Source organism: Zalophus californianus, chromosome 6 (assembly GCF_009762305.2).
Source record: "Zalophus californianus isolate mZalCal1 chromosome 6, mZalCal1.pri.v2, whole genome shotgun sequence".
Classification (NCBI taxonomy): domain Eukaryota; kingdom Metazoa; phylum Chordata; class Mammalia; order Carnivora; family Otariidae; genus Zalophus; species Zalophus californianus.
This window is the reverse complement of record NC_045600.1, coordinates 40,825,573-40,848,844: the sequence shown is the minus strand read 5'-3', so window position 1 is coordinate 40,848,844 and position 23,272 is coordinate 40,825,573. Positions and strand designations below refer to the sequence as shown.

At 39.9% G+C, this 23,272-nt stretch overlaps 1 protein-coding gene across 4 annotated transcripts in view; it reads left to right on the top strand.

The window, feature by feature from the left end:
- The window catches only part of DACT1 (dishevelled binding antagonist of beta catenin 1), a 43,454-nt gene that overhangs the window by 5,467 nt on the left and 14,715 nt on the right, over positions 1-23,272 (top strand). For 2 of the 4 annotated variants that reach the window (XM_027568692.2, XM_027568691.2), the window contains one exon: positions 1,611-4,579. In XM_027568692.2, coding sequence (XP_027424493.2) covers positions 1,611-3,403 — 1,793 coding nt within the window. In that variant the 3' untranslated portion in view covers positions 3,404-4,579. Of the gene's footprint in view, positions 1-1,499; positions 4,580-11,479; positions 11,585-17,189; positions 17,256-20,951; positions 21,025-23,272 lie in introns of those variants that run through there. The other 2 variants (XR_003515508.2, XM_027568689.2) reach the window with 2 other exon arrangements.

Here is a 23,272-nt window from a genome sequence, read left to right as displayed (position 1 = left end):
CCCCTTCACTCTGCAGATCTGGTTTCAGAGGGAAACTTTAAAACCCATCAAAGGCGCTTTGGTATAGGTTTTCCTTGAAGACAGACCCTTGATCTCCCAAATGCCACATCTTCACATAATTGAGACAGTTGTACTGGGCCTTGGGGACTGAGAGGTCTGTCTTGTTCCTTAACTCTAAATAGGGAACAGGGACAGAATGGTAAAGTGTAGGTAAATGTAGGGCAGTGCTTAAATGTAGGGCGAAGATAGAGTAGTGGAGGAAGAGGGATGGGCAACGATATTAGGTAGAAAGGTTTCCCTTTCTTACAATTAGCTATTTATTAGGAGTGGAGGTGGAGGGGGTAAGGACACAGCACTTTTACTTTATAATAATCTTTTCTTTACAAATGAATCATAGCATTTCTGGGTCCAAAATGTATTTTTCCCCAGGACTGCTAATTATTATTGAAGGTCATGGAGCTTTCCCTTAAATTAAGCAATTTACATAGACTCTGGCACATAGTAGGTTTTAATATTTGAGTGAGTAAATATAATACGGGATATATTAGTGATAAAAACTTTGATTTTCCTTAGCTGAAGTTCATTAAAGGCACTTGCTATTTATAATAGTCACCAAGGTAAGACATCAAAATCATTTAATAAAGCAAGAAAGCTTGATTTCATTGTGTTTTGGCATCTACATTTTTGAGATGTGGAAAATTTATTCATTAATACTACAACTCAGTCTTCTAAAACCTTATCAAGAATCCCTTCCTATTTAAAAATAGTTTTATTTTTTAGTGTCATTATTGAAAGTATAAGGTGATTATTATTTATATTTGGTTAGTCTCCTTTGAAATTTGATCAGTTTCTTTGAATTTCCATTTGACAGTTATACCAAACATATGTCATTAAGTAGTAGGTCTAAAAAAAAATAGAAAATGAGGAGAAAGCTCTCAGAAAGTAGTTTATCTGCAATATTTCAAAAGGAAACCAGGAATAGAATATGGAGGGTAGAGTAGCCCAGAGAAAGAATGATTCAAAAAATGTTTTTTTCCTAGTTACAAATGCAGTGCATACTTACTGAAAATTTAGAAAATAGGAAATGAAGTAAATCTCCCTTGCTTTCTACACTGCAGTGCTACCATTGGCATCTTGGTGTGCTTCATCTAAGACTTTTCTCTTTGCATATATACAGCCAATAAAATTATAATCATAGTCTGGTATTATATCATGATTTTCACTAAACTTTAAAGGATTTTCCCCATATTATTCAGCAGTGTAAAAGTATTTTTAACGGCTGAATACTTTTCCTTCAGAAGATATATCATTTCTTGTTACACATTTCTTCCCTTATCCAGTAGTATGGACTGTATGTAAAAGAGTATAGTAGCTTCTAGGAATAGTTGTGGATTCTTTAGTATTCTCTATCTCTGAATTCGTTTTCATAGAAACTGGCCTGAGTCAAGCTGGCGCTGACCAATTCATTTCTTCAGAGTGTACCTTTAAATGTCTTTCAGATCTCATAGGATGGTTGGAATATAAAGAAGGCCGCTGTGAAGACCAGGCCTCAGGGGCAGTTTGTCATTCCCAATCCACATCACAATTTAATTCCCTTGGTATCATTGCAGATGTGAATCCCAAGTACCAGTGTGATCTGGTGTCTAAAAACGGGAACGATGTGTATCGCTATCCCAGTCCACTTCATGCCGTGGCGGTGCAGAGCCCAATGTTTCTCCTTTGCCTGACGGGCAACCCTCTGAGGGAAGAGGAGAGGCTTGGTAACCATGCCAGTGACATTTGTGTGGGATCTGAGCTGGACGCCATCAAGACAGACACTTCCTTACCAGCTCCAAGCAGTTTGTGGTCTGCTCCCCATTCTTCATCCAGTAAGAAAATGGATGGCTACATTCTGAGCCTGGTCCAGAAAAAAACACACCCTGTAAGGACCAACAAACCAAGAACCAGTGTGAATGCTGACCCCACGAAGGGGCTTCTGAGGAATGGGAGCGTCTGTGTCAGAGTGACTGGGGGTGTCTCACAGGGCAACGGCGGGAACCTTAAGAATTCTAAACAGGTGCTTTTGCCCTCTGGCGGAATCCCCTCTTTGGACAATGGGACATTCTCTCCACTGAAGCAGTGGTCAAAAGAATCAAAGGCAGAACAAGTGGAAAGCAAGAGGTTGTCCCCACCAGAGGGCTGCTCGCCAGGCGCTGCCACTGAACTTCCAAGTAAGCATCTGCCCAAAAATACCAAGCCCGCCTCCCAGGAACACGCTCGGTGTCCCACCGCTGTGACCGGGGAGTCCCCCAAAGACGGCATTCAGGTCCTAGCCGCCTCCCCAAAGGAGAGCCCCGGGAGGGGCCCCGCGCCGCCGCAAGAGAACAAAGTCGTCCAGCCACTGAAAAAGCTGTCACCGAAAAGCGGCCTGCCGCCTGCCCCTCCAGCAGCGCCCCCTCCTGCCCCGGCTGCGCTGCTGTCTTCCGCTTTCTCCGTGGAAGAGCGGCCGGCACTGGATTTCAAGAGCGAGGGCTCCTCTTCTCAGAGCCTGGAGGAAGGGCCCCCGGCGAAGGCGCCGTCGGTCCCCGGCCCGCAGGCCACGGGCGGCCGGCCCCACCGTGGCGCCCGGACCGCGGCCGCCCCGCGGGGCTCGGCCCCGAAGCACCGGGGCGCCCTGGCCCTCCACGGGCCCGACAGCGCGCTGCCCCCCGTGAGGGAGAAGAACCGCGCGGCCGGCAAGAAGTGCCGGTTCCCCGACGACGCGGATACAAATAAGAAACTCAGGAAGGCCTCGTCCCGGGGGAGGAAGGGCGGGGGCGGCCAGCCGGACGCCGGTCTCCCCAGCCGGCCGCCCGGTGCCGGCCATAGGGCCGGGGGCAGGGCGCACGGCCACGGCCGGGAGGCGCTGGTGGCCAAGCCCAAGCACAAGCGAACGGACCCGCGGCGCTGGCGCTCGGCCGCCGAGGTCTCCCTGGAAGAGGCCCTGCGGAGGTCGCGGCGCGGCCGGCGCGAGCACGTGGGGCTGTACCCCGCTGCCGTGCCGCTGCCCTACGCCAGCCCCTACGCATACGTGGCCAGCGACTCAGAGTACTCGGCCGAGTGCGAGTCGCTCTTCCACTCCACCGTGCTGGACACCAGCGAGGACGAGCGCAGCAATTACACCACCAACTGCTTCGGGGACAGCGAGTCCAGCGTGAGCGAGGGTGAGTTTGCAGGCGACAGCACGAGCTCCAGTGACTCCGAAGAAAGCGGGGGCTTGATCTGGTCCCAGTTTGTCCAGACTCTTCCCATCCAGGCAGTCACAGCCCCAGTCCTCCACAGCAACCCCACGAAAACCTTTGTCAAAATTAAGGCTTCGCATAACCTCAAGAAGAAAATCCTCCGCTTTCGGTCCGGCTCGCTGAAACTCATGACGACCGTCTGAGGAACACCACTGGTGGGGAGGGTGGGGTGTTTTCTAGTTTTCTAGCGCAAAAGGTGGCGTCTTATTTTTTGTGTGACAATTTCACGGAATGCTCTCCTTTTGTTGAGATAAACCGGAGGTAAATTGTGTCGTCTTCATCCTGTAGGGACGCTAGTGCCTTTAACGGAAGGTAAAGAATGTTTTGCTGGCTAGGAGTAAATACTGGGTTTTTAATGGTGGTGATAGTGAATGAATTTTGTGGTATCAGGTGATTTTTATCGGAAGTTCTCCGAGCATCTCTGAAGGCACAGGTTTCGATGTTCACATCTTATTGGGATGGGACCTTTTGATCTGAAGGTCAGGTGGATGGAATTTAGGACATACGTTTGCTTCTTGATTCTCTCGGGCAGTGTCTCCACCAGGGTTTTCCTGTTGAGGGGCATCACATACAATTGTGTGAAGTAGGTACGATGGACAGTCATTGTTTTCTGTAATTTTTTATATAGTCTCCCTTTCTTAGATGTATCCCCCATTCTATTTTCTTCTCAGAACTGTTTGGTTTACTGGACTCCGAACTTGAAGACCAGACCCTAACTCCAGAGCTGGTGACCTGGATAGGGAGGCTGGTAATAACCTTAAAAGGATTCACTAAAACTTTCGTCACACTTGGTGCCTAGGCCCTGGTTACAGTAACCCTTTTATAGGGCCGATTAGCCAACATTTTGATGCCTTTCTCCTCCTCCCTGATTTGCAGCAGATCCAACCATTTCTTTCTGGAAGGACTTGCCTTTGTGATAAAATTTTGGTCCTTGGGTACTGAGAAATTCACTAATTGAATAACCCCTAGGTATGACTCCAAGCCCAGAATTGCTCACTGAGCACTGTGCCACCTAAGTATTGGCCCGAACATTTTAGTGCAATCCAGTCCAGATTGGACCACTGACCCTGTCTGGAAGGGCTTTAAAAAAATTTTTTTTTGTTTTGGTAAACAGTATTGTGTAAAATGGTTTTTTGTACCAATATATGCATGTTTTGTGCATGAGTAGTATTTGTTTTGATATTTCTATGGATGTTAAATTACTGTATGATATAAACAGTATGTGTTTTTATATATCATTGTGTAAATTTAATATAACGCATTTTATGCTGTAATAAACAATTTGTTTTACTGCTGTTAACTTTGTTGTTTGGGTATAAAACCAGCTACACATATAAATCTTGTGCTGATTATTTTGGGATTTCTATTCTAAGCATTAGAATATTTGCAATAATTAAAGCAGGTTTTAGCTGTAGGCTTCGAATGGATGGTGAGTGAACAAATAGGAAAAGCAAACCACTTCTTTAGAATAGTTAAGGTATTTCTTTAAAATTTAAGGTAAATTTGGTAGGTGTCTTCTAAGGAAGATATTTCTGAGAAGTCTTCCCCCTCCCCCAACTTTTCAGTATAAAAAATTTCTGATATGGAAAAGTTGAAATGATAGTACAGTAAACACCCAGATTTTACATTTGCTAGCAATTGCTAACACTTGCTTTAACTCTCTTTATGTATATATTAGGTTAAGCCATATTGCTGGTTTTGAAGGTTAAAGACAGATTTTGGCAATCTTCCCTCTTTCTACCACATGGCTGTACTCAAAGTAAATTTCAGGCATCATGGTATTTCATCTCTAAAAACTTAAGCATGTATTTCCCAAGAACAAGGAAATTCCTGTGTATATAACTACAACATCATGATCACACCTAAGGAAAACTGACAATAATTCTGAATATCATCAAATATTTAATCTCTATTCAGATTTTCCAATTGGTTTCAGAATTTTTAACAGCAGTTTCCTCCCTTTTTCTTGCCAGGTTTCAGTGAGTATGTGGCATTTGGTTGTAGATCTTTTGTCTTTTTAGTTTAGAATAGTCTCCCCACATTTCTTAAAAATGACATTGGGTTTTTTAAAGTCATAGTTACAGAAGGGCCCACATTCTGGATTTGGTTCCTTATGCTGTCTTTTAATGCCTAGTTCTATTTCCAGTAAACCGTGTAAGGCTTGATTGGATTCAGGTTAAACATTCTTGGCAAGAAGATTTCGCTAGTGATCTTGTGTATCTTTATTGTTTCACGTTAAGAAACATAATATCAGGTTGCCCTACTGTTACTGAATTTAAGAGTGATTCCTTGGTTAAGTGGGTGAGCAGGGATTTATCCGCTATAAAGGTTTTTTTCTCTTTGCAAATGGTTATTATTTGTGGGTGATTTTTCAATATTGTGTGGATATTCTTCACAACCTTCTGCTTAATGGCTTTAGCTTACACTGCTGATCCTTGCATGAACCATTTATTGCTTTGGGGATTCAAAGTGGTGGTTTTCTAAATATCTTTCCTTATACATTCTACAAAAAAGGGCTTTCCCTATTTTTTTCCCCTTTTTCTTTTTTTAATTTAAATTTTAGTCTGTTAACATACAGTGCAATATTGGTTTCTGGAGTAGAATTCAGTGATTCATCACATACAACAGCCAGTGCTCATCACAAGTGTCCCCTTTAATACCCATTACCCACCTAGCTCATCCCCCACCCACCTCCCTGCATGAACCCTCAGTTTGTTCTCTTATATTGAGTCTCTCTCTCTCTCTCTTTTTTTTTTAAGAGTCTCTTATGGTTTGTTTCCCTCTCGTTTTTTTCTTTTCCCCCTTCCCATATGTTCATCTGTTTTACTTCTTAAATTCCACAAATGAGGGAGATCATATGGTATTTGTCTTTCTCTGACTTATTACACTTAGCATAATACACTGTAGCTCCATCCACGTTGTTGGAAATGGCAAGATTTTTTTAAGCAATATTCAAATAATATTACTTCAGTAATATCCCATTGTGTATGTATGTATACCATATCTTTATCCATTCATTAGTCTTTGGACTTTTGGGCTGTCTCCATAATTTGGCTATTGTTAATAATACCCCTTTTTCTTTTTGGAATATCATAATGGACTCATGGATTTTTGTTCATTTGATATCTTATAATAATAATTATTGTTTGTTTGTTTTTGATGCTCAACATGTCCCAAATTTGGCCAATGGGAGGACAAATTTTGTTGAAACTAGAATCAGCCCAGTCTCATAATTATATTTACTCTGAAATGTACTCAATTATAATGAATTTTTCAGATGCTAAATTTCAATGCAACAAAAATTCTTTAACCATTTTTTAAATTTCGTCTTGGAAATTTTCTTTTCCTATACTCTATATGCCTCTTAAGTCTGAGAAGGCTTTTAACTTTGGAACATAGCAGGTAATTTCCCCATGGCTTATAAAGGTAAGACATCTTTTTTCTTTTTTTAAATAAGACATCTTTTTAGCAAGAACTCTCAGACAACTCAGTTCTTCAAAATGTTAGTCTTTTACTACTCATATGTATTTAAAAAAATTTTACTTGTTTATCAGAGAGCACAAGCTGAGGGAGCTGCAGGGGGAGAAGCAGACTCCCCACTGAGCAGGGAGCCTGATGTGGGGACTTGATCTCAGAGGAGACCTTTCCCAAGGCAGGAGAGCTTCCTTATTTTTTCCTGGGCTAACAAGTGGAATGTTTTCTTGGACCAACCTTTTACCGAGGGTGTAGTCCTTTACTGCTTCAGGAATTTGGGGAAGTCTCAGTCCTAAGTCCTACCCTCAGTCCCAAATCCAAGCCAGGTTCTTGTCCGTGAGTGCTTGTCTAAACCAAAGCCACTTGCTTAAGGGACCAGCAATCTCTCCCCCTACTCTTTAAGGGTAGACCAAAGTTGTGTGTCTTTCTTTCTAATGAAGTCAAAACACACTTAAGAGGATGTTTGTTAATAGTTTACCAATCATTTCTGTTTTATAGTGAGACAGGTTATCCAGTTCACCATATGGCTTTGGAAGCATAGAACTGCTTGTTGCCTTTGTCAATAAGTTGGAGTCTCCCTTCCCTCTCTTATTTTTGGTATTATTTTATTGAGATGCAATTGAAGTCCAGTAAAATGCACATATTTGAACTGCACAAGGTGAACAGTTCTGACATATGTATATACCCATGTAAACCCCACAATCAATATAACATTTCCATCAGTCTCAAAAGTTTCTTTGATACCTTTGGTAATCCATCTCTCCCTCTTTTCCCCAGGCAACCACTGAGTAGCTTCCTGTCAGTATAGATTACTTTGTATTATACTCTTTTTTGCCCAAATTTTTCATTCCACATCATGATTTTTAGATGTTAACATGCTATGTCCTTTCTCAATAAGTTCATTCCTTTTTTATTACTGAGTTGTATTCCTTTGTGTAGATATGTAACAGTTTGTTTATCCTATTTACTTGTTGATGGACATTTGGGTTATTTCCAGTTTGGGGCTATTATAAATAAAGCTGTGAAGAACATTCATATATAGGTCTTTGTGGGGACAGATGTCTTTGTTTCTTATAGCTAGATGCCCAGAGTGGAATGCCTTGGTCTTGGTCTTGTGGTAGGTATATGTTTAACTTTTTAAGAAATTACAAAAATATTTTCCAAACTAATTATACCGTTTTACATTCCTACCAGGAATGTATGAGAATTTTGGCTACTCCATATCCTTGCTATCATTTGGCATGCTCAGTCTTTTTCATTTTAGCCACTCTAATGGATATGTAATGATATCTCACTGTGGTTTTAATTTGAATTTTCCTGATAACTAATGATGTTGAGTATCTTTTTCATGTGCTTATTGGCCATCTGTATATTTTCTTTGATTAGTTGTCTGCTCAAATAGTTTGTCCATTTAAAAAATTGGGTTGTTGGGCTTCGTATTACTGAGTTGTAAGAGTTTATAAATACCATGTAAAAGTCCTTTGATATATGTTGTCAATATTTTCTCCCAGTCTGTGGCTTGACTTTCACTTTCTTTTTTCCTTTTAAAAGATTTATTTATTTATTTGAGAGAGCATGTGCACGTGACTGTCAGGGGAGGGTCAGAGGGAGAGATCTGCCTTGAGATCGAGTTCAGTACACACTCGATCTCACCATCCATGAATGAGAGATCACAACTTGAGCTGAAACCAAGAGTCAGACACTCAACCAACTGAGCCAGGCACCCCTTGCCTTTTCACTTTCTTAATGGTGCCTTATGAAAAACAAAAGTTTTAAATTTGTATCAAGTCCAATTCTTTATTTTTTCTCTTATGGTTTGGGTTTTGGTGTCCCATCTAAGAAACCTTGCTTAATCCAAAGTTGTAAAGATTTTTTTCTGTGTTTTCTTCTAGAAGTTTTATGATTTTAGATTTACATATAGGCCAATGACCTTCTTTTGAATTAATTTTTGTGTGTGATGTGAAGTAAAAATAGATGTTCAATTTTTGGACACAGATATTCAATTGGTCTATAACTATTTGTTGAAATGATTTTCCCTTCTGAATTGGCACCATTGTATACACACCCACACCCACACACACACACACACACACACACATGACACATGTATGTATCTATTTCTGGATTCTGTTGATTCATTTATCTATATGCCTATTTTTTTTAACCAATACCAAACTGTCTTGATTTTTGTAGCTTTATGGTATTGAGATCAGGTAGGGCAAGTCTTCCAACTTTGTTTTTCTCTTTCTCTCTCTCTTTTTTTAAAAAAAAGATTATTTATTTGACAGAGAGAGAGAGAGAGTATGAGTAGGGATAGGGGCAGAGGGAGAAGATGAGGGGAAGCAGACTCCCTGCTGAGCAGGGCTTGTGGGCAGATCCCAGGACCCAGAGATCAGGACCTTAGCTGAAGTCAGATGCTTAACTGAGCCACCCAGGTGCCCCTTTCTCTTTCTGCTTCTTAATTCCTTTGATTAGTCTAGATCTTTTGCATTATCATATAAATTTTGGAATCAGATTGTCAACTTCTACAAAACAAAACAAAAACCTGCTGAAATTTTATTGGTATCACATGGAATATAGTTTGTACTAGAGCTATTGCCATTTTAAAAATAATGAGTTTTTAATCCATGACTATGCTATATCTTTCCACTTATTTAGGTCTTCTTTAATTTTCTTCAGCAATGTTTTATAGTTTTTAGTGTAGAGGTCTTAGTCCTCTTTTGCTAGATTTATTCCTATGTATTTTATGATTTTTGGTGATACTGTAAGTAGAAATTTTGTAAATTTTATTTTCCAATTGCTGGTGGAATAAAAGTATACAATTGATGTTGCATATTATCCTTGAGCTGTGCACCTTGTTAACTTCATTTCTTTGTTTTAGTGATAGTTTTGTAGAATTCTAATGCTAGGCTTTTTTGATACTGTCCTAAAGTCTGGAAACTGTTGTTCATTTTTTCCAATCTTTTCTCTTTGTTCTTCAGTTTGGATGATTACTATTGATCTAGCTTCATTGTCCTTTGTTATCTGCATTCTGCTATTGGACCCATACAGTGAAAAAAAGTGTTTTTTTTTTTTAATTTAGATAATGTATTTTTCAATCCTAAAGTTTCCAAATGGGTGTGTTTTGTAGTTGTTGTTTTCAGTTTCTTTACTGAGATTTCTCTTTTCATTCATTTCAAATATGTTTTCCTTTACCTCATGGAGCATACTTATAGTACCTCCTTTAAAGTCTTTGATAGTGGGACACCTGGGTGTCTCAGTTAGTTAAGCATCTGCCTTTGGCTCAGGTCATGATCCCAGGGTCCTGGGATCTAGCCAGCATCAAGGTCCTTGCTCAGCGGGAGGCCTGCTTCTCCTTCTGCTTGCTGCTCCCCCTGCTTGTGCTCTCTCTCTGACAAATAAATAAATAAAATCTTTAAAAAAAAAAAAGTCTTTTCACCTACCATTTAGGTGATCTTGAGGTTGTCATCTATTGATTGTTTTTCCCTTAAGAATTGGTCACATTTTCCCGTTTCTTTGGTTGTCAAGTAATTTCAGATTGTATCCTGAACATTGTCAATGTAATATTGTACGGGTTCATTCTGAGTTTTTTTTAAATCCTTAGGAGAATGTTGATGTTTTTGCTTTAGCAAGCAATCAGCCCAGTTAGTTTCTAACCTTAACTAAGTTCTTCTTACCTTTGTGGGCAGTGGTTTAAATCTCAGTTAAATTAGGTCTGTCCTGCACATGTGTAGTTCAGGGGTTAGTCTGAGACTTAGGCAGGTGGTTCATATCTCATTTAAATTGTCAATGCCTTTGCTATGTTGATTTGAGGCTATACCTTACATGCTTGGCTCAGATGTTAGAGGGAGCCAAGGGCTTATACACCGAATTGGGGAACCCCTTTCTCTGTTTCTTTCCCTTTGGGGATTTCTCCCACTCACTCCACCCCACAGGATCAACATTTCTGGTCCCTGTGGCTAGAAAGACATGTTTCTATTGGAATTTTAGCTACCTATAGCACAAACTGCTCTGAAACTGGGGCCTGTCTTCAGGATAAAGCTGCATGAGAAAAGAGAGAAAACGGAAAACTCACCCATCCCCCCAAATCCATCTGCTTTTATTTACTTTCACAGTTCTCAGGTAGTTCCCTGCCTCCCCCCATATTTTTATCAGAGCTTTTAACTGTAAACAGTAGGAGGACTAGGTTATTGTGGACTCACACTGCCTTGGCAGAACCAGAATCCACTGACCCATTTATTTTTATATGGATGGAATTCAAAGACCCAGCAGAGTCATACCGGAGAGCCAATCAATGTGCTTCCCCCAAATTCCCCACCTACTCTGAAAAACACACATAGGCTTTCTGTGTTCTGATTCTTAAATGTCATATAATAGTAAGAGTCATTGAAAGCAAGGAAATCCTTTATCAATGTTGAGGAGGGTGTATTTAGGGTTGGCACAGTCAATTTTATTTTACTTTTTTTCTAGGTGCAAACCTTTAATTTAGAAGGTACAAGGGAACTATATAATTTATTTCTATACTACTTTTTCTTTTGGGGCTAAAAAATACATAACATTCTTTACACATATGTATATTGCTTGAACGGTGACATAAAAGTACCTTTTGTTTCCTTGGGATCATTTTGTTTCATTTCAGACCTGTCACTTTTAATTATTTAGCTGATCATCATATCTCTCACTATAATGTAAATACAGTATATAATTATGCTTTTGAAAATGGTTATTTCCTCCTTGGCCCACAGAGCTTTTTTGGAGCTGCTACAACCTATCTGTTAAACATAAGGAGCAGCAGCATGGAGCCTAGAGCTGATTCAGAGAATTATTTTAATTTGAGGACCGTTGCCCAGGTAAATAACAGCTGCTTTGGAATCATTACAGATGAAGTGGTCAATGAATAATTTACCTTTATATTTAAGCATAACAGGTGAATATTTCAGGGTTACCAAAATATAAAAAATGTCTTAAGTATCACTAGTTCATCTAGATGTTATATTTTAAAGGGAACGCTACAAACAGATACTAGGATGTAGAGTTGCAGCCTAGAGAGTTTTGTTGGGAGGTTATAGTTAATGATGGGGAACATCAAAATGATCAGAGTAGAATTTGGTTTTGGTAAACAACCCTAAAATCTATTTATTAAAATCTTATGCAAAATGTGTTAAGTCTTTGAACTGGCAAACTTGGGCAGGAAATCTTGCAGAACATCTTTTTCCCATGAAATTTTCTTTTTAAATATTTATTCCTTACTTAAGAGGAGGCTATTCCCACATTTCTGGCTTTCTAGTGGGTTCTGGCATTTTTTTTCTGAATACCGTACTTAGCTAGAACCATGAAATGCAGAGGTCTATTTTTTACTCTAAGGGGAGTTTTTTGTTTTATTTTATTAAACAATTTTTTAACGTATTCATTTGAGAGAGAGAAAATGAGCAGGGGAGAGAGGCAGAGGGCAAGGAGAAGCAGGCTCCCCGCTGAGCCAGGAACCCAACATGGGGCTCCATCCCAGGACCTGGAGATCATGACCTGAGCCAAAGGCAGATGCCTAAACCATCTGAGCCATTCAGGCACCCAGGGGAGTTTTTTTCATTTTTTTGTTTTTAATTGAAAGTAATCTTTTATGATTACAAACACAGTATATGTGTATTATAGAAAATTTAAAAAATACAAATAAGCAAAAAATAGGAATATAAAGTACTATTTTTATTATTCAGAGATGATTCCTACCCACCTTTCATTGTATGTCTTTCCAGATCCCCTTCAATTATGCATATGTATGTATTTTTGTTCTAGAATGGGATCATACCTTACTTGCTATTTTGCCACTGGATTTTTAAAGTCAGGAGTCTCTGACTTTCCATGTAAATGCATCTTCATCTTATCTAATATCCAGGACACATTCACATTTCCCCAACTGTTAGGGAAACTTTAGAAAAAAATTTAAAATTAAATTAAAAATCAATCCTTGATAAAAGGATGTTATTCTAAACATTTGCCTAAATTCAGTTGATTCAGAAAATTCATGGGAAGTCTTTGGTAGGCGTAATGGTTGATACTGATAAACATGTGGTTAATCTGTTGCATGGTTTAATTGATTCTGACCACAACTATAGAGTTACCAAAATCAAAGATAACCTTGTGCTCTGGTGAATTCAGGGACTGAAATGATACCCATCCTGTCAAGAAGTTCCTAATAAGAATGAAGAAACATGCACTGTGAGGAATGTAACAGTCCTTATATTTGTAACCTTTGCTTTCTTTTGTATTACTTCATGTAATATGTGAATAAGGTTTACCAAGTTAGAATCTTTGAAAAGGACTCAGGTAATTGCTGACCACTAGCATATATACCATAAGTGAGTTTTTTGAGTTTTGTTCCCTAAATGATATCCTATGTCAGGAAAGAGTTAACAGTTATTTCCCCAAAGCCAAAACTAGGCCAAGGGAGGAACATTCTTTCTCCAGAATCTCATCAATTGATATTTAGAGGACAGGATTTAGGATGCTGAAAATGTGGCTTGTTGCCTAAGACACACATATTTTATTCCTAACAAATTTCTGGAAAAGTAGCACTGTAACATTTAGATAAATGTGCCTAATTTTCTTTTTGTCCTCACACCCAAGTTTTTAAATAAAAAAGTTATTTAGGGGCACCTGGGTGGCTCAGTTGGTTGAGCATCCGACTCTCAGTTTCGGCTCAGGTCATGATCTCAGGGTCCTGGGATCAAGCCCCACGTCAGGCTCCATACTCAGTGGGCAGTCTGAGATTCTCTCTCTCACCCTCTCCCCCGACTTGTGCTTGCTCTCTCTCTAAAATAAAAATAAGTATTTTTTAAAAATTTATTTAAAACTTACACCTTAAGTAAAATTTAACAAATAAAAAGGCAAATCCAACATTACTCTACCTTCCTAATCAAACAATTACTAGTATTTTGATGTGGTTCCTCCAAGTATTTTTTCTATGCATATGCCATAGTTGCTATCATATACATAAATATATGTGTGTGTATACATACATATATGTAAACTTATGTACATATACATATAAACATATATATTATATAAGTATATATATGTATATTTACATATGCATGTGGTATGTACTTATATATGTCTTTATAAAACCCTATGTACCTAGCAATAGTCAAACATTTTCTTCTGTTTACTATAGTCTTTCTAATCAGTACTTTTTTTAATGGTACATAATATTTTATTGCAGTATTCAATACTTTATTTAGCCATTCCTCCCTTGTTGGAAATTTATTTTGTTTCTATTCAGGACTCAGCAACTCTGGCCCACCCACCAACTGTTCCTGAGATATTCTTCCTTTCCTTTCCCACCCATTCTCAGGGCATCTTTCCAGGATCCACATTCTCGAATGTTCCCTCAAGGAGCTTGATCTCAGGGGTCAAGCTTCATTTTGGCTCTCTTGCTCTGCTCTACCCTGATGTACTTGACATTTTGAACTATTCCTTCTGGTAAGGCTGTCTTGCCAGGAATTTGGACTTAAGTCTTTTTGTCTCTTCCCAACCCTGTCTGTATCTTCCCAGCTAGTCTTGGGTTTATAGATCTTGGCTTGGGCCAGAGCACGAGGCCTCAGCTCACCATTGGATGAGAGTCAGGGTGGCAGGGAAATGTCACTAAATCTCTGGTTTGTGCATATTAAAAATGACTCTGGGATGAGCAGCTTTTTACATAACATTTCCTCTTAGGATTATTTTCTTAGGATAGAATCCCAGAAATGGAATTACTAAATTAAAGGTTATGACTATTTTTAAAGCTATTAGTATTTATTATCAACTGAATATAGCTAACGTTTATTAACTGGTTTTGAGACATTATCTCATTTACTTCTTACAACAGTCATATACATATCCTCACTATGGATAAGGAAATGGATGCATAGAGAGTATGTGTAACACTACAATGCATTGTTTTGATCATGGCACCATCATTGTTTATTATAATTCAAGGCAACAATAGGCTTTGTTAATGTGTTTAACCTAATTTGGGGGGATGGGGAGTATGATAGAAGAGGTTGGTTAAATAATTTTGTTTCTTTTATTTCAAAAATTTATTTATTATTTATTTAATTGAATTTTTTTTTCAAACACCAAAGTAGAGAGAATAGTATACCCATTTTCTAGATTAAGTAATTAACATTTTGTCATACTGACTTTATCTTTTTTTGTCTCTCTACTATTTTTTTTTCAATTTTCTTTTTAAAAAATTTGTATTTATATTCAATTAATGAACATATAATGTATTATTAGTTTCAGAGGTAGAGGTCAGTGATTCATCAGTCTTATATAATATCCAGTGCTCATTTACATCATGTGCCCTCCTTAATGTCCATCACCCAGTTAGCCCATTCCCCCACCCCTGCCCCTCCAGCAACCCTCAGTTAATTTTGCTTCTTTTAAAAAGTAGTTGTGATTTCTTTCTTTGAGCATTATTTGTACAAAGATTCTCAGATTTATGAGCACAAAATCAGCTTTAAACCAAAAGATAAACAGGAGGACTCATTGTTGACTTGTTCATCAGATATTCCAGATGCATACACTGTGTTGGGACCCGTGTGGATGTTGAGCTAGAATGCAAGCTCCATGATGGGAAGAGAGGAGAGGAATACTGCCTACTTTGTTCACTGCTGTATTTCTAGAGCCAGGACAATGCTTAGCACATAGTGGGTGCTCAGGAAAAATTTGTAGAATGAATGAAAGTATTAGGGTCATCAGTGAGTGACAGGAACTTCAAAATAGCAAAGACTTAAGATGGATGGAAATTTATTTCTTACATAAAATTAATCTAGAGAAAAGCAGTCCAGGCTGTTAGGGAAGGTTCATAATATCAGGGCCCAGTTTATTCGTGTCTTATTGCTCTATATTCCTGGACATGGGCATGTGACTTTCACTTTAGGGTCCCAGCTGACTGCTTCTGCTCCAGCCATCACATCAACATTTCCAAGAAAAAGGAGAAAAGGAGAGCATGCTTGCTTTCTTTAAAGGCATTTCCCGTAAGTTGCACAGAGGAATTAATTAATTAATTAATTATTCTCACACTGGCCAGTCACATTGTGAATTCTAACAGCAAGGAGGCTAGGAAATGTGGACTTTGTTATGGCTGGCTATGTGCCCCAGGTAAAATTGGAAGCTCTATTACTCTGGAGGAAGGGGAAAAAAATGTATTTTGGGGACAACTAGCAGGATCTCCTGGTAGTAAACTGAAATCTTCTTAAGAGGTGAAGCCATATACACATTATATATATATATTTTTTTTTTAAAGATTATTTATTTATTTATTTATTTGAGAGAGAGAATGAGACAGAGAGAGAGCATGAGAGGGGAGAGGGTCAGAGGGAGAAGCAGACTCCCTGCTGAGCAGGGAGCCCGATGTGGGACTCGATCCCGGGACTCCAGGATCATGACCTGAGCCGAAGGCAGTCGCTTAACCAACTGAGCCACCCAGGCGCCCCTATACACATTATATTTTAAATAACCACATAAAGGTTTTATATTACTGAAACCAAAAGTTGTATAGATGATAGGAAGCACAGAAAGAATATAGTTAAAAACAGCGTCATAGTTGAGGCGTGGACCTGGACACATGGTAGGTAGCAGGCACATTGGAGTATAGTCCAAGGGCAACAGATGTTTTATATTAGGTAGTGGTGGTAAAAATACAAAAAGAAAATTATGATGGTTATGAATAAAATTCTATCTACTTTTGATCATCAAGAAAAGATCATAGTAATCGTTTCAAAATCAATATATTTTGTTTAAAGCATACTTTTATTTCCTTTAAACAACTTTTTAAAGCCATGTTACTTGGACCTCCTCCTTCAAGCCTCCTGAAATTCTTCTGTGTTTAATGAGTGGTTCTCCAAGGCCTCATTTTCTTTATAAGGCTCTTCTGTTCCTTTGTGGGGCACAGAGCACTTAAGGAACTCTTGTGGCCAATGGAGATTTCTCCCAGAGTTAGGGAACTGTAGTGCCCCTGTCCAATGACTGCTGTCTCAAAAGTGCCCAACATAAAAAAAGGAAAAAAAATGTTCCACATATTTAGAGGCTGAATTTCTTTATCTTAACTTGCTATTTAAAAAAATTATGCATATTGTACATATTCATCAAAGAATTAGAAAACAAAGGTGGGCAAAATGAAAAAATAACTTATAATTCCACTTTACAGAGATGATCATGGTTAATATTTGATGTAATCCCTTACAGACTTTCTAATGCCTTAAAAAATACTCACGTAAACAGTTATTTAAAAAACACTATCAGATTAATATTTTATAATCTGCACTTTCAATGTAATGATCTACAGTGAAATTTTTTTGGTCAACAAGTATAATAGCATCATTGTTTCGAAGGGCTGTATAATGTTTTGTTGGGGGGGTTATGGAAGGGTCTATTTTCAGTGATAGGAAATTTGTTTGCAATGCTTCTTTTTATCAGGAATTTAGAAGAACTGCTAACTCACTGAGAGGGAGCAGAAGGCTTGAAAGAAGGTCATCAGAGAAGGTTAGTTTCACACTTGCCTGAGGCTGAGAGAGTGAATCTAATACCTGGACAACTGGTTGCTCCCGAAGGAGGCTGTCTGGAGAGGTGGCTATCAGTGGGGATCAGTATTGCTCATTGCCTGGGGCTCCCCCAGGAAGCGGCCTGGAGCCCAGGTGAGAGTCTCTTTGGAGGCAGATGGTGCTGCAGAAGTCACATCAGGCCAGCTGGTGTTCTGTAAACAGCCCTCATTTGCTGGATTCTTGCCTTTTCTGCAGTTGGTGTTAGGGGGTAAGGGCTCTGTCAAATTGGGTGTAGATTTGTAACTTCTTTGACTGCTACCTCATTCCTCAGTTACCTCACCCCCTTATTCCCTAGTTGCTCACATTCTGCTACCGGTATCTGGCGTACACTGAATGCAATTACTTCATGAACTAGGTATGTGCAAGCCCTTAAGTCTTCCCACTCAGAAGCCTTTAGAAATAAAACTAAGATTAGGTAACAGCTAGGGTGGGATAATCAAGTACATTTTTTAACAGTGACATAATAACTCTTCTCAGTTATTTCGTATTGTTTGAAGGGGGTCATTATCTCTCTGTGAAACCACATCTGACATTGAGGCTGAAGTGAATTGCTGAAATACTGGTCCTTACCTCTGAATGTTAAGAGCCCGCCTGCCTCCATCTAATGGGTTTTCCATCATCAGGGCACCGAGTGGATGCTGGGTGCTTGCGGGCTGCCTTGATTTTGTGCATTAAGGGTACATATCTTATAATGTGAGAACTGCACCTGATACAGTTTCTGCTCCACAAGAAAAAACTTGTTCTTTCTAGAGGATAAATGACCTCAGGGATCATTGGCTTTTAAGTGTTATAAACTTTTGTGACATTATGAAAGAAATGGGGGCTACAATAAATCACTTAGTATCCTATTTCCATTTTCTGGGTAACGGATTGGGTGTAATGTCCCAGCAGATGTGAGTAGACTACAGAAGGGGGTCTAGAAACAGGACAGGATACAAAGTATACACAACAAGCTTGCCCAAGAAAGTCGTGTTACCTCCCCTCCAGTATGACCGATTATTGAAATGTGAGGAAAATGCTCGGGAGCAGTGTTAATGATTGACGGGAAATTTAATGAAAATAAAACCTGTTTAAGTTCTTAGAGGACCCTAAAATGGGAATTTGGAAAGGTAAAGGTAGCCAGGATAGCAGAGACTCAGGTTAGATCTCAAACCATGAGCTGGGAAAGTCAACGAAGATTAGAGCAGAAGAATTCAGAGGGGATTAAGGCAGAGTATAGGAACTTGAGCGGAATGAAAGAAAGAAAGGAAGGGAGGGAGGAAGGGAAATAATTAAAGATATCACTTTTATGTAGTATAGAAATAAAAACATGTCAAAATGCTAAAAATGGTTTTTCAGTTAGAAGAGCAGGAGTTTGACTGGATTCTCATGTTAAGTAGAATTCTGCGTATTCAGAAGGATCATTTTTACTCTTTTTGATAAGACAGAAAGCTGCTGCATGTTTCTAGGGGACAGTCTTTTCGAGGCATATTGCCTAGAAGCTATTCCTTCTGTTAATAGTCATGAAGTTAAAATAAGTAGCTTTTTAAAGGGGAACTGAGATCAGAGACTATGAGGAGTCTTGTAATTTGGCCGTCAAGGCTCCTGGCCACTGGGCTATGTGTCCACAGGTGCTGGTGTTCAGAGAAACAAAACTCTGAAAAGAGATGAGGAAACAGAGCTAGAGAATCATAAAACACTTTGTTGAAGGTCACACTGCTGAATATTGGCATAGCAAATTCCTTCATGATTTAGATACTGCTAAGGAATTCAGTGACTCTGGGGTAGGTTGTGGATCAGTTGGCAGAAGTCAAGTGAATAGGAGGTTTTAGGGCTTTACAGTTAGATGTACTTTATATTTTCCTCACCTTCTGTGAAATGTTGGTACTGGAATAGATGGTTGGAACCCTACAAAGGTTGGGGAAGAGGTCATGTCTGTGCAGGTGGGAATGTTGAGTTGGGTGTTATTATCTAAGATAATAATGGATCAGTCATCTAGGTAGAGCTAGCCAGGAGCATCAAATCTGCAGGAGTCATGAAGCTTAAGTGGTGGTGGGGGGGTCAAAGATGGAAGAGGGAATTTCTAGGACACAGTCTCCAGACAGGGTCAGTGGCCAAAAGCTTTGGCATTTTGCTAAGAACTTGTTTCTGCCTTGCTCTGTACCTTAAAGACTGGCCTTGCCAGTCTTTAAGCAGCTGCATTTGGGAGCAGCTGTTAAACACAGACGTTGTATTTATGAGAGAAAGTTTGCAAGTATCAGAAAACAGTGGAGCCAACCCAAGCAAAAGAAGAGACAGGGTGCTTTGGGATAGACTAGAAGCAAAGGCTGGAAGGCTGTTGGGACTTTCTGTACCTAGTCTTTGCTCCTCTCTGTGTGTCTGCTTGGTCTGTTGGGAAACAACCTTATTCTAATCAGTACTGCCTGCACACGACTGGAGTCCAGTGTCCAGGCCTGCACTCTGCATCGGGAGGGGGCAACATGAAGATTATCCAAAGGAGAGCCATAGGTATGATGAAGAGCTAAAAACAATTAGGCCTGAGAAGAGATGCTAAAGGACTGGGGATAATTCATTGAGAAAAGGCCTGCAGTTGGGCATAAAACAGTCTTAAGCATATGGGAGATTATTAGTGTAAGAGGTGGGGATGGCCTGACCATCCTTTGTTGTCACTAAGGATAAACTGCGAGGGACCAGACTTGGATCACAGCAGAAAGGATTCAGGCTGGATGATAAGTAGGAGGTGGTGACAGTGGAGACTGCAGGCATCTTGATGGCTTTGGGGAGAAAGTAGACATCTCTTCTATAGCTATTTTGACAAACAGGTGATTCTTGTTTCTCTGGAATGATGTTTGCTCTGTTTTCAGGCAGGGTGATAACATGGAAGGGCCTGTCAGTCCTTAATTTGCAAGACAAAAAGTTGGTTGGGTCAGAGAAGCTCTGAATTTTTTCTGGCTGGTGTCTGAAGGGACTTCTCTAAGCTCTTTGGCATTTTTCTTGGAGTTACAACCATATTGTGCCATTAAATAATTTTCTACCTTCTGTTCATTAGTCTCAAGTTTCAGTGTCTAGCTGACAAAGTTCATGTATGTTAGACTTGCAGGTTTGGGACATATGTTGTTGTTTATTTAGAAAATGATTAAATGATATGATGTCCAAGCTGCTTTTTGCCTTCAAATCATCCAGCGGCTATTTCACAGATATGAGACTAAAATGCTTATTTTGTTTTCAATCACATGATTTAATTCTCAAATAAAAATAATTATATACCTTCCAATTGCAAAAGAAAGTAATTAACATTTCCTTCTCTCAATTGCTTTAAACTCAACATTTACTTTATCCAGGTACCCATGATTTAAGTATGCTGCTCAGCTCATAGTGTGAAGGTAGAGGGGGGAGCAGTATATTATAATGAAATCCTCAAAATTAGCTCTAAATCCTGGCTGTGTTACATATTCAATGGAAACCTTCAGATGATTGCAAAAAATCAATTGAAACTTTCATCTAATACTTAGCAGAAAAATGGCTTCATGTGTTTCCCAGCCAAATGCACCATGGCAGAAAAATTATCCTGAAAGAGTAGGAGTGTTGTTATGGGTTGCTTAGTGCCCAGGAAGTCCTCGGAATATAACTCAGCCTCACATTTTGATTCCTTTTCCAGGCGCATTCATCTCTCAACTGCAAGTCCCTGTCTAGGTTGGTGGTGTCTCAGACCAGCTGGAAGTAATTTCATGGTGAGCAGGATTCTTTTCTAATAGAATGAAGCTGTCACCCAAAATAAGGCCTCTGAATAACAATAAACAATGTCTGTATCTGATAATTACACACAAAATTTGTATGCGCTACACATTTTGACACTAATAGACTGTTTTGCTTCCAGATGGATGTCAATTTAAATCACCCTATAATGCCTTCCCTCCCATACTACCGACTTCCCCACTATTAGAGTCCCTAATGATTGAAATTTCATATGGAATTTCACATTTCATATGGAACAGTTATGGCCCCAACTGTCATATTTACTGTGTGGTTTTGTTTTATTTCTCTGTATTAGGTTTGGGTGAAATTACAAAGAATTAGTTAAGAGGTGTGCTAGCGTCCCACAGCATCCATCGCTCAGGGGAGAGGTATCTTTGAAGGGAGTGTGCTCCCTGAACCCACCAGCTGCCAAAAGGGTCGGCTGACAGTGGGCAGGGGAGGCTTCAAGGCAGCCTGGGCTGCTGCAAATGGCTTGTGTGGTCCAGGAGTCTATACTGGGTGCAGAGGGAATAGAGGATGGGAAAGTATCTGCTCTTTGAGGTGGGCAGGTGGTGAGGGGCCAGAGAAAAGGCCAAGGGCTTGGTGAGGCTGGCAGGAGTAGAATTCAGTTGTTCTTTTTTGGAGGAATGGCTGATGTTGGCCTTGGAGACCTGGCTGCTTGCTGCTAGAGCAATGTCTGCCCTTGTAGGCCATCACCCCAGTTTTCCCAGAAGTCCTTTTAGAAATGTTGTATTTTCATTAGACAGGACATTGCATCCTAATCTCAGAGTATCCCCAAGCACTAGTCTTGAAACTGTTGTTTTTCTTATGATAATGTTCTTTATCCCAGTACCAATGGTTTCCTGTTTACAATGGTTCGATTTATGATTTTTTTGACCTTACGATGGTGCAAAAGTGCTAGACATTCAGTAGAAACTGTACTTTGAATTTTGAATTTGGATCTTCTCCTGGTCTAGAGATATGTGGCACCAGACTGTCTTGTGATGCTGGGCGGCCACAGTGAGCTGCAGTGCTGTTAGCTACGTGGTCATGAGGGTCAACAACCAATACATAGACTGACAACCATTCTGTACCCATACAGCCATTCTGTTTTTCACTTTCAGTACAGCATTCAGTATACTACACTATCTAGTCAACACTTGATGATAGAATAGGCTTTGTGGTAGCTGTTGGTTCAGAGCACACGTAAGGTAGGCTAAGCTATCATGTTTGGTAGGTTATGTATGTTAAATGCATTTTCAACTTACGACATTTCCAACTTTCAACAGGTTTATTGGGATATAACCCTGTCATAAGACAGGGAAGATTTGTACGACATCGTTTTTGCAAGGCAAAACCTGAATGCCTGGTCTCCAGTGTTTTTCCAGTCCTGTAGCCCTTGGTTGCAAGGCCATTCTGGGGTTATTTAGATACTCTTCCTCTCCCTTTTCATGCTTAGGCTTTGCTTTCAGTTAGTTGGGTACCCCAAGTCTAAGAGTAGGGGTCCTTTTAAAGCAATGCCTGTCCTATGTAAAGCAAGCCTATTGGGTTATGAATCTATGTGACTTGTCCACATTTGTTGAGGGAAAAGCATGCATGTTCACTTAGACAAAGGGAGCCTGTCTCACCACATTATACTTTGGATGGCATATAGTCCCTTAATTGGTTCAAAGTAGAACGAAAGTGATTAATCTACTCGGTGAACATTTTTACAACAAATAGAAATGCACATTTTTTTGTGTGTTTCTCTTAATAGGGAAAAGGGGGCGGGTGCCATGTGGCCATTGAAGCAACAGCACTTTTCCTGAGTCCCCTGGTGAGGGTAGACAGTGTCCGCATCATCCTGTTCAACTGTGCTGTGCTGTCTGTGTCTGTTGTCAGCTGTCAGCTCTAGGCCCTGAGGACACAGAGTGGAATAGGAGTGGGGGTGGGCGAGTGGACGTGATTGGCAAAACCCTGAAGTAGATATGCTTAACTTTAATCTCTTCCTGATGTCTGTTTTTAGATTTGCTAAAGAAAGAAGCTTTGAGAGTGAGAACAATGAAGGAGAGAGAGCATCTTGTTAAAGAGGTGTTGGGGTGGTGGGGTCAGATGGCTTCAGGAAAGCCAAGGTAGGGGCGGTGTACTTTCAAGCCACATAGGGGCGTGTGAGGAGTGAGCCAGCCGGCCCAGAGGCAAAGCAAAATGAAATAGGGAGGATTGTGAGAATTCTCAGCAATTTGACTGACCCCTGCTGCCTGACCT